Below are 17,847 nucleotides of genomic sequence, written 5' to 3'. Positions count from 1 at the left end.
TTTTTAGAGATGGGTCTTGCTATGTTGCCCAGGCTGGTCTTGAACTCCCGGGCTCAAGCGATTCTCCCACCTCAGCCTCACAAAGTGCTATGATTATAGGCCTGAGCCACCATACCCGGCCATATCTTGTTTAAAAAATAATAATAAAGTTCTCCATTATTTGATTGAATGTTTTGTTTTGCTTCGTTTTTTGAGACAGTCTTGCTCTGTCGCCCAGGCTATGGTGCAATGGCGTGATCTCAGCTCACTGTAACTTCCACTTCCTGGGTTCAAGCGATTCTCCCACCTCAGCCTTCCAAGTAGCTGGGATTACAGGCACCCGCCATCATGCCTGGCTAATTTCTGTATTTTTAGTAGAGACGGGGTTTCATGCCTCAGCTTCCCAAAGTGCTGGGATTACAGACGTGAGCCACCGTGCTTGGCTGGTTGAATGTTCATAAATTTCAAAAACATATCAAAAGAATGCACTTAAAATTTTAACTTTATTATTTTCCCATTACAAAAGTAATACATATTCATTACATAATAAAAGGGAGGGAGCTCAAAACATATAAAGGAGTCTATGCTTTTTTCTTTTGTTTTTTTAAAGGAATCTGTTTTAAAATTGCCTATTATCCTATTCCAGGGAAAACTATTAACATTTTGCCATATTTCATTTTATCAGTCTTTTCCTATGTATTTTTGAACATAGCTCAAATATTATTGTATATAAAGTCTTATATTCAGTTTTTTCAACATAAATTACATTAAAGTTATTTTTATGTCAATAAAAATTATCTTTGTAAACATAATTTTAATGGCAAAATGACATTCCATCATATAGACATACTATAATTTATTTAAACACTCTCCTAAAATTAAATATTTAGTTAGGAGAAAGAGTTAATAGGTCAAAGCATATAAACATTGTGCAGATCACTGTGGCCTAGAAAGGCTGTTCTTTTTTTTTTTTTCTTTTGAGACGGAGTCTCGTTCTGTTGCCCAGCCTGGAGTGCAGGGGTGCGATCTCGGCTCACTGCAACCTCTGCCTCCTGGGTTCAAGCAATTCTGCCTCAGCCTCCCGAGTAGCTGGGATGACAGGCGCGTACCACCATGCTCGGCTAATTTTTGTATATTTAGTAGAGACAGGGTTTCACCTTATTGGCCAGGCTGGTCTCGAACTCCTGACCTCAAGTGATCCACCCGCCTCGGCCTCCCAAAATGCTGGGATTACAGGCATGAGCCACCGTGCCCGGCCTCAAAGGCTTTTCTTGCGAGCACAGGGAGGAAATGCAGCGACTCTGCGGGTGAGGGGTGGTATCAAGGCTGGCAGCAAGGAGAAGGCTCACAGGTCCTGGCCTAGTCGCTCCAGCTCGTTGAGGAGGAAGTCCATATCAGCACAGGTCAGCGCAGGGTTGGCCACAACCACACGGAAGAAGTTACCCCGGGTCCCGTGGGGCTGGTAGCCAATCATCATGGAGCCCTCCTTCACCATGCGCTCCTTGAGCACGGGGGCCACCTGTGGGAGGGTGGAGAGAGATTCCAGTTGCAGCCTGGGGTCGGCTGACAGGTAGGCTGGCTTCTTGTCCTACCAGGCTTCCAGAGGTGCTTTTCCCTCCCACCCAGCCACCTTCTAGGGGTAGCATACATTGCTCAGAGCTTGACCTTGGCCTCAGTTTACCTTTTCTGTCATCTCTAACCTGCTTGGCCTTCTCTATCTTCTGCTTTTCTCCCCATTTCTCCCATCTCCAAGAAATCTGTCATGTGGGCCATTTTCTGCCAAATCTTGACTTTCTCTTGATTCCTAACACTGCTTTAGTCTAACTTCAAGCCTTGGTCATCTAAGGCTTAGTCAACACCTTCTTTTCCCCTCTCTTAATTCCTGTAATATTTTTGATAATATTAATCTGTGCCCTGTGATCTAGCAAGTAATTTACAAAATTGCCTTGAACACATTGCTTCCAAATAGTAACTCTTCTTTTATAATAACAACTCCAACAGGGCAAGAACACTTGTCCTTTCAGATCATCTGCAGCACCTAGTACCACTCTACCTTTTTTTTTTTTTTTTTTTGAGACGGAGTCTGGCTCTGTCACCCAGGCTGGAGCACAGTGGCGCAATCTCGGCTCATTGCAAGCTCCGCCTCCCGAGTTCACGCCATTCTCCTGCCTCAGCATCCCAAGTAGCTGGGACTACAGGCGCCCGCCACCATGCCCAGCTAATTTTTCTATTTTTAGTAGAGACGGGGTTTCACCGTGTTAGCCAGGATGATCTCGATCTCCTGACCTTGTGATCCGCCCGCCTCGGCCTCCCAAAGTGCTGGGATTACAGGCGTGAGTACCACTCTATCTTTAGTGACCAGGATATAACACAGCTCCTCGCCTCCAGGTGGCACTTCTAGACTGGCCTTCCCGGGTTGCTCTGTCCCCAGCACAGGTGATAAAGCTCTTCCATGATCTTTCTGCCTCGTATCTGTCCTGGGCCTGAGTTCCCAGCCCAACTGCCAGCACAGGGCTCTGTGTACTGCACACTGGTAACTTCTCTGACTTCTCCTGTAACACCCCTCGCTTCTTCTTACTTAGCAGAAACATACCTTCCTCCCCATCCCCACCCCTACCCCTACCCAAAAGACAGCGTCCGTGCCTCAGAGCAAGACACCAGCAAGGGGACCTGCCATGCCACTCCCAGCCAGCAGGGGGCAGAAGCGCATCAGTTCCCTAAGGGGAAAGCAGAGCGGCAGAGCACGCCTACCTTGGACAGCCTTTCGTGGTAATCTGGCCTCTCCTGCTTCCCTCGCAGGCTGGGAGGTACGAACCAGAAACACACATTGAGGAACTCAGGCTGAGAGGAATGAGAAAGAGGAAGGTGTGAGCTGAGGAAGGGGGACCGTTTTCCCTCTCCCTGCCCTTTTTCCTCCACTAGGGCTTTAGTGGGGGTTAGGGGGCTGCAAAAGAGCTGGGCGGGGGCAGATGCCACAAAAGAGAAGGGGGTCCTACCTCCATGACTAGCTCCAACCCTTCCCGCTTCTTTATTTCCTCCACCAGGTACCTGTGAACAGTGAGAAACCACAGGCGGGGAGGAAAAGCAGAGATCCAGAGACAAAAGAGGCCCACTTAGAATGAGCTACAGAGAACAAAAGAAAAGTAATCCCTGGGAGCAGGAAAGGGGGAGGGGCAGGGACCCAGGAGAGGAGAACAGGGATGACCCCCCACACACCCCCACTCCACCCGCCTACCGGGCAAGGGCAAAGGCCTGGTCGATGCGCCGTTCCAGCCCTTGATCGCCCTGTGCCTTCCACATGAGCCACAGCTTCAGACAGTCCACACGGCGGCCACACTGCACTACCTTGTCTCCCGTGTCCAGAGCCACATCGTAGAACTTGTCCTGCTGGAAAAGGTAGCTGGCCTGGGACCCATGGCAGCGCTTGAGCAGGTTCTATGTGGGGGTGAGGAGACTGTCAGACCCTACCCTCTCCACCGAGGCTTTCCTCCAGGGCTGCACTGTGGGGGTCTTAGCATAGGATACCCTTTTCTTTCCCTGGAACCAGGCGGCACTGCCGGGATGGCTGCCTGCTGGCTCCAACTTTCTTTGGGTTTCCTCTCAATACCCAAGGTTCTTCCTAAACTCTGTTGGCAACTTCAAGCTAGAAACTCCAGGATACCTCTGACTCCAATTCAAAACTGGAAACTTTTCCCTTTGAAAACAGGACCCTGGGGGGAGTGAAGGAGCCTAATACAGGATAGGGTGGTAGCAGAGATGCAGCTTCAGAAGGGATGGTAAGGAGAACAGAGAAAGGCCTGAACTTTATCTAAGGTGGGATAGAGAAGGCAGAGCTCCAGAGAGAGGTGGGGCTGGTGCAGGGGCAGGGGCAGACCCACCGAGGTATCCTGGAGAAGAAGTGCAGAGCATTGCAGGCCTGCCGCCAGGAGCTTGTGGGGATTCCAGGCCACAGAGTCAGCCCTGGATGGGGTGGAGCAAAGGCAGGTCAGTGGCTCCTCTTCCAGCTGCCCAACCAGAGCCCCTCCTCCTTTTCCAGGCCCCCAGTAAAGGTGCTTTGGTCTCACCCTCACCCCAGCATCAGGAAGAATTGCCATGTCTGACCTCCCAGCTCCAATCAATCCTCTCCAGTTCCCCTCCCCTCAGCCTCCTTCCCCAGCCATGTTAAACTCCCTAGGCCATGATGATTCTCTGAACCAATGGTTTGAAGGGTGGGATTTGGGAAGAAGGGGACTGTATGCACCTCTGGATCCCATCCAGGAGATGCCTGTGTGTCTGTGACAGCAGGACGCTCCCACCCCAGGCAGCCTGTGGAGCAGGAGGAACAACGTGGGCCTTGGCCTTGGCTCAGCCCACCCCACCGCACCCCCAAGCCCAAGTCCCACTCACATCCACATGCAGCCAGAGCCCATGACGCTGGCACACATCAGCAATTGCCTCCAGGGGGTCAAAGGCCCCTAGCACAGTGGTGCCAGAGGTGGCACTGACCAGGAACGGCACAGCACCCTGTTGCCAAAATGTAGAGGGAGAAAGATGTAAAGTCATCTCAAAAGCAACTCAGAGCCTGGTGCTGGGCCCAGCTCTAAGCTCTTTGCATGCCTAAAATGGCCCATTTCAACCTCACAACAATGTGTTACTGTCCTTTTTAATGTGCAGTCAGGAACACTGAGATTCAAAGATCCAAGCAGAAGCTCCAGAGATGGACTTTGAACCTAGATTTTTATTTCCAAAGCTCATACTCTCAAAAAACTTGAATGTTTTACTGGCAGATCCAATGCTACTGAAAAAGGCATAGTGGCTCAGACCTATAATCTCGACACTTTGGGAGGCCAAGGCAGGATTGCCTGAGGCCAGAAGTTCAAGACCAGCCTAGGCAACACAGCAAGACCCTACCTCTAAAAAAATTTTTTTTTAAAATTGGTCAAGTATAGTGGTGCATACCTGTAGTCCCAGCTACTCAGGAGGCTGAGACGGCAGGATTGCTTGAGCCCAGAAGTTTGAGGTTACAGTGAGCTATGATTGTGCCACTGCACTCCAGCCTGGGCAACAGAATGAAACTGTCTCAAAAAATATAAACAAACAGGCCAGGCACAGTAGCTCAGGCCTGTAATCCCAGCACTTTGGGAGGCCAAGGCAGGCAGACCACTTGAGGACAGGAGTTCAAGACCAGTCTGGCCAACATGGCAAAACCCCGTCTCTACTAAAAAATACAAAAATTAGCTGGGTGTGGTGGTGCACGCCTGTAATCTCGGCTACTTGGGAGGTGGAAGCCAAGGCAGAGGCATGAGAATCGCTTGAACCCAGGAGGCAGAGGTTGCACTGAGCCAAGATCGTGCCATTGTGCTCTAGCTTGGGCAAAAGATCACGATTCTGTCTCAAAAATAAATAAAAAGGCTGGGCACGGTGGCTCACACCTGTAATCCCAGCACTTTGGGAGGCTGAGGCAGGTGGATCATGAGGTCAGGAATTTAAGACCAGCCTGGCCAACATGGTGAAACCCCATCTCTACTAAAACTACAAAAATTAGCTAGGCGCAGTGGCAGGCACCTGTAATCCCAGCTACTCAGGAGGCTGAGGCAGAAGAATCACTTGAACCCGGGCAGCAGAGGTTGCAGTGAGCCGAGATTGTGCCATTGCACTCCAGCCTGGGTGACAAAGTGAGACTCTGTCTCTAAACAAATAAACAAACAAACAAATAAATAAATAAATAAATTTGAATAGTACAAAAGTTTATGCAGAAATTGAATTAGTAATTTTTAAGACTACCACAGCTGGATGTGGTAGCTCATGCCTACAATCCCAGCACTTTGGGAGGCCAAGGCAGGAGAATCGCTTGAGCCCAGGAATTCAAGACCAGCCTGGGCAACCTAGTGAGACCTCACCTCTACAAAAGAAAAAAAAAAAAAGTCTGGGCGTGGTGGCTCACGCCTGTAATCCCAGCACTTTGGGAGGCTGAGGCAGGCGGATCACCTGAGGTCCAGAGTTCAAGACCAGCCTGACCAACATGGAAAAACCCTGTCTCTACTAAAAATACAAAATTAGCTGGGCGTGGTGGCACATGCCTGTAATCCTAGCTACTTGGGAGGCTGAGGCAGGAGAATCACTTGAACCCAGGAGGCGGAGGTTGCTGTGAGCTGAGATTGTGCCACTCCAGCCTGAGCAACAAGAGCGAAACTCCATCTCAAAAAAAAAAAAAAGAAAAAAATAGGTGTATAGTGGTGCACTCCTATAGTCCCAGCTACCTGGGAGGCTGAGGTGGGAGGATCACTTAAGCCCAGGTGGTCAAGGCTGCAGTGAGCCCTGATCGTGCCACGGCACTCCAGTCTCAGCTACAGAGCAAGACCCTGTCTCAATTTTTTTTTAAGTTAAAAAGAAAAGAAACGCCCAGGTCCAGATGGCTTTGCTGATAAATTCTATCAAACATTTAACAAAAATTGGTAACAGATCACAAACTCTTCCAAAAGACAGAATATACAAAAATCAATTGTATCTCTATACACATTAGCAATGAACAATCTAAAAATGAAATTAAGAAAACGATTTCATTTACAAAAACACCAAAAAGAATAAAATACTTAAGAATCGATTTAACAATAGAAGTATAAAGCATATACTCTGAAAACTACAAAACACTGTGGAAAGAAATTAAAGACCTAAATAAATGGAAAGATGTTTCATGTTGATGAATGAACACAATTCCTATCAAAATCCCAGTTGCCCTCTTTGCAGAAATGGACAAGATGATCTTAAATTCATATGGAAATTCAAGAAACCCAGACTAGCCAAAAACAATCTTGAAAAAAAAGCAAAGTTGGAGGACTCACACTTCCTGATTTCAAAACATACTACAAAGCTACAGTTGAATCAAGACAATGTAGTCTACAGGATAGACATGTAGATCAGTGGAACAGAACTGAGAACCCAGAAATAAATCCTCACATTTACAGTCAACCGATTTACAACAAGGATGCCAAGACAACTTATTGAAGAAAGAATTGTCTTTTTAACAAATGATGCTGGAACAACTGGCTATGCACCGGCAAACAATGCAGTTTGAATGCCTTTCTCACATCACACCCTCAAATTAACTCATATTGGATCACAGGCCTAAATCTCAGGGCTCAAACTATAAAACTCTTAGAAGAAAATATAGGAGTAAATCTTTGTGAGCTTGGGTTAGGTTAGATATAACACCAAAAGCAGAAGCAACCAAAGAAAAATAGATAAATTGGACTTCAAAATTTAAAACTTTTGTACTTCAAAGGACACTATCAAAAAAGTGAAAAGTCCAATAGCAAAGACATGGAATCAACCTAGGTGCCCACCAACAGTGGATTAGATTTTTTAAAATGTGGCATATACAAACCATAAAGTATTATGGAGCCATAAAAAAAGAATGAAATCATCTCCATTGCAGCAACGTGGATGCAGCTGGAGGCCAGTATCCTAAGTGAGCTAACACAGAAACAGAAAACCAAATACCACATGTTCTCGTAAGTGGGAGCTAAATACTGAGTCCACATGGACAGAAAGATGGCAATAAAAGCCACTGGGGACTATAAGAAGCGGGAGAGAGGGGAGAAAAAGTTCAAAACATACCTGTTGGGTACTATGCTCACTACCTGGGTGATGGGTTCAATCGTGCCTCAAACCTCAGAATCACACAATATACCCTTAGAACAAACCTGCACATGTCCTTACTGAATCTAAAATAAAAGTTTCAGAAAAGTGAAAAGTCAACCTAGAGAGTGGGAAGAACATATCTGAATATCATATATCTGATAAGGAACTTACATCTAGAATATATGAAGAACTCAGCAACAAAAAGACAACGTAGCAACAAAAAGACAACGTAATTTTTTTAATGGGCAAAGGATCTGACTAGACATTTTTTCAATAAAGATATATAAATGGCTAATAAGCACATGAAAAGATGCTCAGCATCACTAATCATTAGGGAAATGCAAATCAAAACTACAATGAGTAACCACCTCATACCCATTTAGGATAACTACTATCAAAGTAACAGAAAACGGCAGGATGCAGTGGCTCATGCCTGTAATCCTAGTACTGTAAGAGGCTGAGGTGGGAGGATGGCTTGAGCCTAGGAGTTTGAGACCAGCCTGGGTGACACAGCGAAAAGGAATTCTGGTAGAGATGTGTCTCTACCAAAAATAATTTTTAAAATTGGCCAAATGTCGCAGCGTGCACCTGTGGTCCCAGCTCCTTGGGAGGCTGAGGTGGGAGAATAACTTGAGCCCAGGAGGTTGAGGCTGCAGTGAACCATGATCGCACCACTGCACTCCAGCCTGGGTGACAGAGCAAGATCCTGTCTCAAAAAAACAAAACAAAGCAGAAAATAGCAAGCATTGGCTGGGCGCGGTGGCTCACACCTGTAATCCCAGCACTCTGGGAGGCAGGCGGATCACGAGGTCGGGAGATAAAGACCATCCTGGCTAACACCCCGTCTCTACAAAAGACGTGACACCCCATCTCCACCAAAAATACAAAACAAAATTAGCCAGGCCTGGTGGCAGGCACCTGTAGTCCCACCTACTCGGGAGGCTGAGGCAGGAGAATGGTGTGAACCCAGGAGGCGGAGCTTGCAGTGAGCCGAGATCGCACCACTGCACTCCAGCCTGGGCGACAGAGCAAGACTTCATCTCAAAAAAAAAAAAAAAAGAAGAAGAAGAAAATAACAAGCGTTGACAAGGATGTGAAGAAATTAGAACCCTTGTGCATTGTGGGAATGTAAACTGGTTCAGCCACTATAGAAAACAGTATGGCAGTTCCTCAAAACAATTCAATAGAATTACCATATGCTCCAACAATTCCACTTCTGAGTATACACCCAAAATATTGAAAGCAGGGTCTTAAAGAGATTCCAAACAACAACTCAAAAAGATAAATGGATAAGCAAAATATGGCATATATGTACAATGAAATATTATTCAGCCTTAAAAAGGAAGAAAATTCTTCTCACATGCTACAACGTGGATGAACTTTGAGGACATTCTGCTAAGTGAAATAAGCCAATTGAAAAAGACAAATACCACCAGGCATGGTGGCTCATGCCTGTAATCTCAGCACTTTGGGAGGCCGAGGCAGGCAGATCACAAGGTCGGGAGTTCGAGGCCAAAACATGGTGAAATCCCATCTCTGCTAAAAATACAAAAAATTAGCTGGGCGTAGTGGTGCGCACCTGTAACCCCACCTACTTGGGAGGCTGAGGCAGGAGAACTGCTTGAACCCAAGAGGCGGAGGTTGCAGTGAGCCGAAATCATGCCATTGCACTCCAGCCTGAGCTACAAAAGCGAAACTCCGTCTCAAGAAAAAAGAAAAGCAAAGAAAAAGACAAACACCGTATGATTCCACTTATATAAGTACTTAGAGTAGTCAAAGTCATGGAGACAGAATGGTGGCTGCCAGGGGCTGGAAGAGGGGGTAATGAGTTGTTGTTTGATGAGTATGGAGTTTCAGTTTTACAAAATGAAGAGTTCTGCTGGGTGCGGTGGTTCATGACTGTAATCCCAGCACTTTGAGAGACCAAGGTGGGCGGATCACTTGAGGCCAGGAGTTCGAGACCAGTCTGGCCAACATGGCAAAATCCCGTCTCTACTAAAAATACAAAAACTAGCCAGGTTTGTTGGCAGGGGGCCTGTAATCCCAGCTACTCGGGAGGCTGAGGCACAAGAATCGCTTGAACCCAGGAGGCAGAGGCTGCAGTGAGCTGAGATTGTGCCACTGCACTCTAGCCTGGGGGACACAGTGATACTCTGTCTCAAACAAAACAAAACAAAACAAAAAAACAAGATGAAAAGAGTTCTGGAGACTGGTTGCACAACAATGTGAATGTATTTAACACTACTGAACTGTACATGTAAAAATGGTTAAGATGGTAAATTTTATGTTACACACACAAAACAACAAGTAGAACTGGCAGCAGATTCTCAACAGAGACCCTTCTGGCATGTTGGGTGAGTCAGTTCTTGTTCATATAGAGCTATCTCTGTACACTGCAAAAATGTTTAGGATCCCTGTTTCCCTCTCAATAAACACAGTAATGCCCTCTGACTAGTGTCACAACACAAAGCAAAATAAAACAGTTCTACACACTTCCAAATGCCCACTTGATGACTAGGAGAGTGGGGGTGGATGGCAGCACCAGCCCCAAGCAAGTACCTATGGATGAGGAAGGCTATAGGTGGGTTGGAAACAGTCCAGGCAAAAGGGGGAAGCTGCTCCAGCCCCATATCTTCAATTACAGAAATATCCCATGGCCTCTGCACACACACAGAATCTTCTTGTGTACCCAAAGGGGTACAAAAGGGGTACCACCTAGTTCATTTCCTTTCTCCCTTCCAGTCTCAGCTCAACCATCCCTTCTGAGGGAAGCCTTCCCTGACTCCTTAACCTCCTGATTAGGTCAATTCTCTGGTATTCTATGCTCAAAGAGCACAATGTACCTCACCTTCATAGCATATATATATATATATTTTTTTTTTTTTTTAACATATATTTATGAATGTCAGTCTTCCTTACTGGAATAAAAGTTCTATGAAAAACAAAATGGGTGAAGGATCTGAATAGACATTTTTCCAAAGAAGATATACAAATGGCCAATAAGTACATGACAAGATGCTCAATATCATTAGTCATCAGGGAAAATCAAATCAAAACACAATGAGATCCCACTTCACACCCACTAAATGGTATAATAAAAAAAGATATGACAAGTGCTGGTGAGTATATAGAGCAATTGGAACCCTCATATACTGCTAGTGGGATTGCAAACTGGTGCAGCCACTTTGGAAAACAGTCTGGCAGTTTCTCAAAAGGTTAGATACAGAGTTACCATATGACCCAGCAGTTTCACTCCTAGGTATATAACCAAGATAAATGAAAACATATTTTCACACAAAAATCTGTACACAAATGTTCATAACAGCATTATTCATAAGAGTCCCAAAGTGGAAACAACTCAAATGTCCATCAACTGATGAATGGATAAATAAATGTGGTATATCCATTTAATGGAATATGATTTGGCCATAAAAGAAGGGAAGTGCCGATACACGCTACAGCTTGAAGCGTATTGCTATGTAAAAAAAGCTCATCACAAAAGGCATGTATAATATGATTCCAGAATTCAGAACTGGCAAATATAGAGACACTAACTAGGTTACTGGTTGTCTAGAACTGGGAGTTCTGGGAGAATTAGAGACCGATGGCTAAAGGGTATGGGGTTTCTTTTGGGGGAGATAAATGTTCTAATACTGACTGTGATGATGTTTGCACAACTCTGCAAATATGCTAAACCACTAAATAGTACCCTTTAAGTGGGTGAATTACGTTAGGTGAATTATATGTTACGTGAATTATATATCAATAAAACTATTACCAAAAAAGTTTCTATAATAAAAAGAGAAACATCACTACTCTAATTGCGGCCTTTACTGCCACTCAGAGGTAACATCCACATATCAATAAATACATACTGTTCTAAATAACAAAAATGGGGTCATAATGTCCATTCTTTTTTTTTTTTTTTTTTTTTTTGAGACGGAGTCTCGCTCTGTCACCCAGGCTGGAGTGCAGTGGTGCGATCTCGGCTCACTGCAAGATCCACCTCCCAGGTTCACACCATTCTCCTGCCTCAGCCTCTGGAGTAGCTGGGACTACAGGTGCCTGCTACCACGCCTGGCTAATTTTTTGTATTTTTAGTAGAGACGGGGTTTCACCGTGTTAGCCAAGGTGGTCTCGATCTCCTGACCTTGTGATCTGCCTGCCTCAGCCTCCCAAAGTGCTGGGATTACAGACGTGAGCCACCGCGCCCGGCTCATAATGTCCATTCTATACTGCAATTTGCAATATATATTTACTATATACAGTGGAGATACTTTCATGTTAGTATATATAGTCTCATCTATTCTTTTAAATGGCTACCCAGTACTCTAATAATAGTAATAAATAATAATAACAATACCAGTAGCTTGTATTTATACAGTGCATCTATGTGCCAGGCAATATTCTAAGTGCTTTACATATACTAATTCATTCAATCCTTACAATAACCCTACGTGGCAAGTTCTATATTCTGTCCATTTTACAGGGGAAGGAACTAAGACACACAGATATACCATAATTTATTTTGTCTATTAATGGACATTTAAATGTTTTTTTTAAACATTTGTGGCCAGGCATGGTGGCTCACGCCTGTAATCCCAGCACTTTGGGAGGCTGAGGCAGGTGGATCGTTTGAGGTCAGGAGTTCAAGGCCAGCCTGGCATTGAACCCCGTCTCTACTAAAAATATAAAAATTAGCCAGACATATTGATGCACGCTTATAATCCCAGCTACTCGGGAGGCTAAGGCATGAGAATCACTCGAACCCAGGAGGTAAAAGTTGCAGTGAGCCGAGATTGTGCCATTGCACTCCAGCCAGGGTGACACAGTGAGACTCTATCTCAAAAAAGAAAAAAAAAATGGCCGGATACAGTGGCTCACACCTGTAATCCCAACACTTTGGTAGGCTGAGGCAGGCAGATCACCTGAGGTCAGGAGTTTGAGACCAGCCTGACCAACATGGAGAAACCCCATCTCTACTAAAAATACAAAATTAGTCAGGACTGGTAGCACATGCCTGTAATCCCAGCTACTTGGGAGGCTGAGGCAGGAGAATCGCTTGAACCCGGGAGGTGGAGGTTGTGGTGTGCTGAGATCGCACCATTGCACTCCTGCCTGGGCAACAGGAGTGAAACTCCATCTCAAAAAAAAAAAAATTTACATTTATATTTATTTATTTATTATTTTTGAAATCACACCACTGCACTCCAGCCTGGGTGACTGAGTGAGACTCTGTCTCAAAAACTATTAAAAAATAAAAATAAATAAAATTGTACAGATGGTGCCAAAATGCCCTCCAAGGTGGCTGTAGCAGTTACATACCCCTCAAAGTGGAGGAGTGTGCTAATGTCCCCTCATCCCCACTACTCACAGCCTTCACCAGTGCCTCTCCCCTCCTCAGCCTCTCCCTGCACAGACCCTTGCAGCCCACAGGAACCTTCCACACTACAGGGCAGGCCCCCAGCACCCTCCCTGTGGTGCTGCCCGGGACTCACTCTCACTCAGTCCTGCCTCTCAGAATCCAACCTGGCATAGGTGTCTGGGCAGAGCCCCAGAAAGCAACGTAGTATCCTCACCCCCAGGTTCTCCACAGTCACTTCAGCCCACAGGGGAGATGGGCATGGAGATGAGAGGGATGAAGGGTGCCTTGAGCAGGGAGAGCCCCAATAACCCTCCAAGAAGTTTGGAGGCTCCATCACCCCAGCGAGCCTCACTTACTCACCTCAGCCTCGGCCATACCAATCTGCCTCTCCAGATCCTCGGGGACCATTTTCCCTCTGAAAAAAAAAATGCAGAGGGTACAGCAGGGACAGGTTCTCTGTTGAAGGCAGGGTAAGGTGGGGTTAGCAATGCAGAGATGACAGTGCTAGTTTTTCCCTCAGGGGTTGAAACAGATCTCAGGGCAGAGGTGGGAGATGCTGGCAGGCTCTGGTAGACCGGAACAGCAATTCTACTGAATAGTGAGGGGAGAGAGGTCCACCAGCGGTAAAGGGCCTGATGCCAGAGCATTCTGGCAGCAGGAAGGTACTCTGTGCCAAGCTGGGTCACAGCCATGTGGGCAGAAGGACCTTCACCTCTCATCAGCCTTGACTACTCGGACACTGTCAGTGCCAAGTCCCAGAAACGCAGCTCCCTTCTGGATGGAGTAGTGACACTGCGGGAGAAGGCAGAGGGCAGGTTAGCACAACTTGATGGGGGAGGGGAGAGAATGTAAAAGTCAAGTGTGAGCTCCAACAGATGGGATCCTGTAGGGCAGGGCTTCTCAAATGTTAGCGTGCATACGAATCGCCTGGATGTCTGGTTAAAATGCAAGTTCAGGTCCACTAGGTCTGAGGTCTGGGGTGAGGCCCGAGATTCTGCATTTCTTTCTTTTTTTTTTTTCAGACAGAGTTTCCCTCTGTTGCCCAGGCTGGAGTGCAGTCGTGCCATCTCAGCTCACTGCAACCTCCACCTCCCAGGCTCAAGAAATTCCCATGCCTCAGCCTCCTAAGCAGCTGGGAATACAGGTGCCCACCACTATGCCTAGCTAATTTTTTATATTTTAGTAGAGAAGGGGTTTCACCATGTTTCCCAGGGTGGTATCAAACTCCTGAGCTCAGGCAATCCGCCCACCTCAGCCTCTCAAGTGCTGGGACTATAGGCGTGAGTCACCGCGCCCAGTCAGATTCTGCATTTCTAACAAGCCCCAGGTCATACCAATGCTGCTGGTCCACAGACCACACTCTTCAGCAGGAAGAGTATGGACTGTGTCCACTGTACTCACGGCCCCTCCTCTGCCCCTAAACAGAAGGCAATGTGAACAGGTGCAGTTACGGGCCTCCCTGACTGGAAGGAAGCGCATCTGGCTGGGGGCAGGCTGGCCTTGGAGGATGTGGGGAGGGCAGGGAGAAGACCTGGAAGGTCTCTACTTAGCTGGCTGGAGATCAGAATCAGGAGCCCAGGGTTGGGCCCGTGCCTCTTCCCCACCTCCTTCGATGTGAATAGCGCCAGGGACGGCAATGTGCGGAGGCCCCTCTGCTTGCAATCCGGGTAGCGCTGATAGCGGGCCAGATTTACAGCATACATGTTGGAGATGGAGCCACCTGTCACAGGGAGGGGGTGGTGACAAGAGGAAGGAGCACTGGGTCAAGACTGGAGCTTGCCTCCCCTTCCCTTTCCACCAGAAGAGCTCATCAAAGCAGCAGGTATGACTGGCTCCAAGGCCCACAATTCCCAGGATCATGCCATCCCAGAATGGATCCAGGATCAGATCCTCTTGACCACACACCTCCACACCTGCGGCTGCCCCCAAGAGACAGCCCCCATCCAGAGACAGCACGAACTAGAACAGTGATCCCAGGGAATGGTGACAAACATGAGCATGAAGGGACCAGACAGGCTCCTCCCTGGTCTGGCCTGGGTCCAGCTGGAGAGGAATCAAAGAGGAATCATCCCTCCCTGCCAGATGCTTAGGGCAAGAGAACGGTGCAGGAGGAGGAACCCATAAAAAGGGCAAAGAAAGGTCCCCCTCATTCTCACAAACCAGGGCAGAAGATTCCGTCCCCAGAGCTCCAGCCCACCAGGGCCCGGAGTTTCCTCAGCACCTCCTCTTCCATGAGCACAAACACGGGGGCGATTTCATATGTGTACCTGCCAGGAGAGAGAAGGACAAGAAAGGAGAGATGGGGAGGGACCGCCCAGACAGGCCCTTAAACTGCACAGGAGTCAGAAAAAGGAGGCAATGAACAGTGAGCGAAGGAAGAGTCCAAGGAGAAGAACAAGTTGGTAACAGAACCAGGGAAGCAAGAAAGAGAAAACAGAGGTCAGGAGGCCTGAGAAAGTTTGGAGAAAGGAGGTCCAAAGGATACAAGGAAAAACTCTCTGCCGATAGGGATTCCCAGAAGCAGTAGAGAGAGGGCAGAATCATTCTCCTCCGCTACCCCTCAGGCACCTCTCCAGCAAACCTAAATCCTTTGTGGGATGGTAGAGGGGCCGTGGGATGCTCACTGGCTGGTGTTGAGGCTCTCAGTGATAATGCGCCCGGCCAGAGCATGGGGATCCAACCCTGAGAAGAGCTGGTTGAAGAACCGAGGGTGACCTGGAGAAGGAGAGTACGCCAGGGAGCTCAGAGTAGAGCTCAGGGCAAACTCCCAAGACTCCTTCCCAAAGAAGCCAGGGCCCACCAGTCTTGACACTGTAGCGAATCACAGCCCGACACCGCTCCAGGATCTGCTCCTGCGACTCGCCCTGGCTCCGCAGCTCCAAATCCAGCAGCTGCTTCAGCTCCTCAGGCTCCTTCCACTCACAGACCTAGGAAGAGAGCCAGGGATGCTGGGGGCCTGGGATGCCTGTGGACTGACTGTCAAAACACACCTCCACAGACAGGAGACACGGCCAACCTGCACTAAAAACAACTTTGGGATATTTCCAAAGTAAAACTCTGAAAATGAGCAAGAGTAGTGAACACAGTAAGACTCAGAATGTAAATCCCTGAGGTACCCGGGGGGACAGGGATGAATTCTGGGGAGAAACCTTATCAAAGGAGGAAAGCTCTGAGCCAGATTTGGAAAGAGAAAGAGAAGGCTTGGGCCAGGCGTGGTGGCTTATGCCTGTAACCTCAGCACTTTGGGAGGCCGAGGCAGGCAGATTACCTGAGGTCAGGAGTTCAAGACCAGCCTGGCTAACATGGTGAAACCCCATCTCTACTAAAAATACAAAAATTAGCTGGGCGTGGTGGCACATGCCTGTAATCCCAGCTACTCGGGAGGCTGAGGCAGGAGAACTGCTTGAGCCCAGGAGACAGAGGTTGCAGCGACCCGAGATCGTGCCACTGCACTCCAGCCTGGCCGACAGAGTGAGACTCTGTCAAAAAAAAAAAAAAAAAAAAAAAAAAGACAGGACGGACGGACGGACAGACGGAAGGAAGAAGGAAGGAAGGAAGGAAGGAAGGAAGGAAGGAAGAAGGCTGGCTTGATGCGAAGGAGGAGGGGGAAAGGACTCACCTTCTGGGAGGCACTGGTTCCTTTCTGAATGGCCTCATCCACAACAACCCCAAACACGGCCTGGAGTAAGGCTGCCACAGCCACTGGGTCCCCAGCAAGGGAGGGGAGTGCTTCTGAGTCAGCCATCAGGATCTGTGGCAGAAGAGAGTCATTCCCTACTCAGCCTGTGAACCCTACCTGGACCTACCCAGCAGGAGCCTCATCTTCCAAACGGGCCTGAGGCCCAAGTCCTGCAGCTCAGTCTCAGCCCCCAGTGCACAGACAAGGGCAAGTGAGAGTGCCCAGGGAGAAAGCCAGTGGGAACAGGTGGGAAAGAAAAGGCAGACAGTGCTGAGCAGGTGGACTCTAGTGGCCATTTCCACCTAAGGCAGAGACAAGCTTACTTCTCTGCTCAGGAGAGCCAGAGGAAGGGTACAAAGGTAGCTCCTCAGAACAGTGGAACCAAGACGGCAGAGGGAGTGGGGTGAAAACAGCATTCACATGGCCATAATTCTCATGACCTTTGCCCTAAAGAGAACTTTGACAGATTTGGGATAGGGACAGCAGGGTGAGGCGAAGCTCCCTGAATAATCATTAGCTGACAGAAGGAGATGGGAAATGAGATGAAAGGCAAAACCCATGCTGCATTAACCCCAAGGTGGCGAGAACCAGAAGGCCAGCGCAGAAGAGGGGACCCGCACTGTGCATCCCAGGGCCCAGCATGGGGGGTGTCTTGAGGGCAGACAAGGACCTGAGAAACTGCCACAGGTGACCCTGGAGACAGGTGGAGGGCGCCTGAGAGGCAGGGACGTAAAATCCCCCCACCTTTTTATTTTTTTGAGATGGAGTCTTGCTCTGTTACCCAGGCTGGAGTGCAGTGGCACAGTCCTGGCGCACTGCAACCTCTGCCCCCTAGGTTCAAGAGATTCTCCTGCCTCAGCCTCCCAAGTACCTGGGACTACAGGCGTGCACTACCACACCCGACTAATTTTAGTATTTTTAGTAGAGACAAGGTTTAGCTATGTTGGTCAGGCTGGTCTCGAACTCCTGACCTCAGGTGATCCACCCGCCTCAGCCTCCCAAAGTGCTGGGATTACAGGCGTGAGCCACCATGCAGGCCGACATAAAATCCTTTAAGCAAGCCTCAGAGGCCAACCTCTTTTGCATCCCAACCCCCAGAGTCTTTTCAGAACTGCCCTGCTTTCTAAAGCCCTCTCCTAGAGCAGGAAGGAAAGGGGTTATATTGAGGAAGCATTTGCTAAACAAGTCCGATCCTGTGCCTTCC

At 47.9% G+C, this 17,847-nt stretch overlaps 1 protein-coding gene across 13 annotated transcripts in view; it reads right to left on the bottom strand.

Annotated features, from left to right (window-relative positions):
- Positions 1-463: 463 nt before the first annotated feature.
- CSAD (cysteine sulfinic acid decarboxylase) overlaps positions 464-17,847 on the bottom strand; it is a 30,332-nt gene continuing 12,948 nt past the window's right edge. For 9 of the 13 annotated variants that reach the window (XM_033221945.1, XM_033221943.1, XM_033221938.1 and 6 more), the window contains 14 exons: positions 16,584-16,715; positions 15,765-15,891; positions 15,589-15,679; positions 15,125-15,231; positions 14,569-14,684; positions 13,677-13,756; positions 13,325-13,379; positions 4,366-4,482; positions 4,220-4,284; positions 3,858-3,939; positions 3,215-3,414; positions 2,976-3,027; positions 2,731-2,820; positions 464-1,498 (listed from right to left, as the gene is read on the bottom strand). In XM_033221945.1, the coding sequence (XP_033077836.1) occupies positions 1,325-1,498; positions 2,731-2,820; positions 2,976-3,027; positions 3,215-3,414; positions 3,858-3,939; positions 4,220-4,284; positions 4,366-4,482; positions 13,325-13,379; positions 13,677-13,756; positions 14,569-14,684; positions 15,125-15,231; positions 15,589-15,679; positions 15,765-15,891; positions 16,584-16,709 (1,482 nt within the window). In that variant the 5' untranslated portion in view covers positions 16,710-16,715 and the 3' untranslated portion in view covers positions 464-1,324. Of the gene's footprint in view, positions 1,499-2,730; positions 2,821-2,975; positions 3,103-3,214; positions 3,415-3,857; positions 3,940-4,219; positions 4,285-4,365; positions 4,483-13,324; positions 13,380-13,676; positions 13,757-14,568; positions 14,685-15,124; positions 15,232-15,545; positions 15,680-15,764; positions 15,892-16,583; positions 17,503-17,847 lie in introns of those variants that run through there. The other 4 variants (XR_004439884.1, XM_033221948.1, XM_033221947.1 and 1 more) reach the window with 4 other exon arrangements.

Source organism: Trachypithecus francoisi, unplaced genomic scaffold (genome assembly GCF_009764315.1).
Source record: "Trachypithecus francoisi isolate TF-2019V2 unplaced genomic scaffold, Tfra_2.0 Lachesis_group11, whole genome shotgun sequence".
In the NCBI taxonomy this organism is placed as follows: domain Eukaryota; kingdom Metazoa; phylum Chordata; class Mammalia; order Primates; family Cercopithecidae; genus Trachypithecus; species Trachypithecus francoisi.
This window is presented reverse-complemented; position numbering and strand designations above follow the sequence as displayed.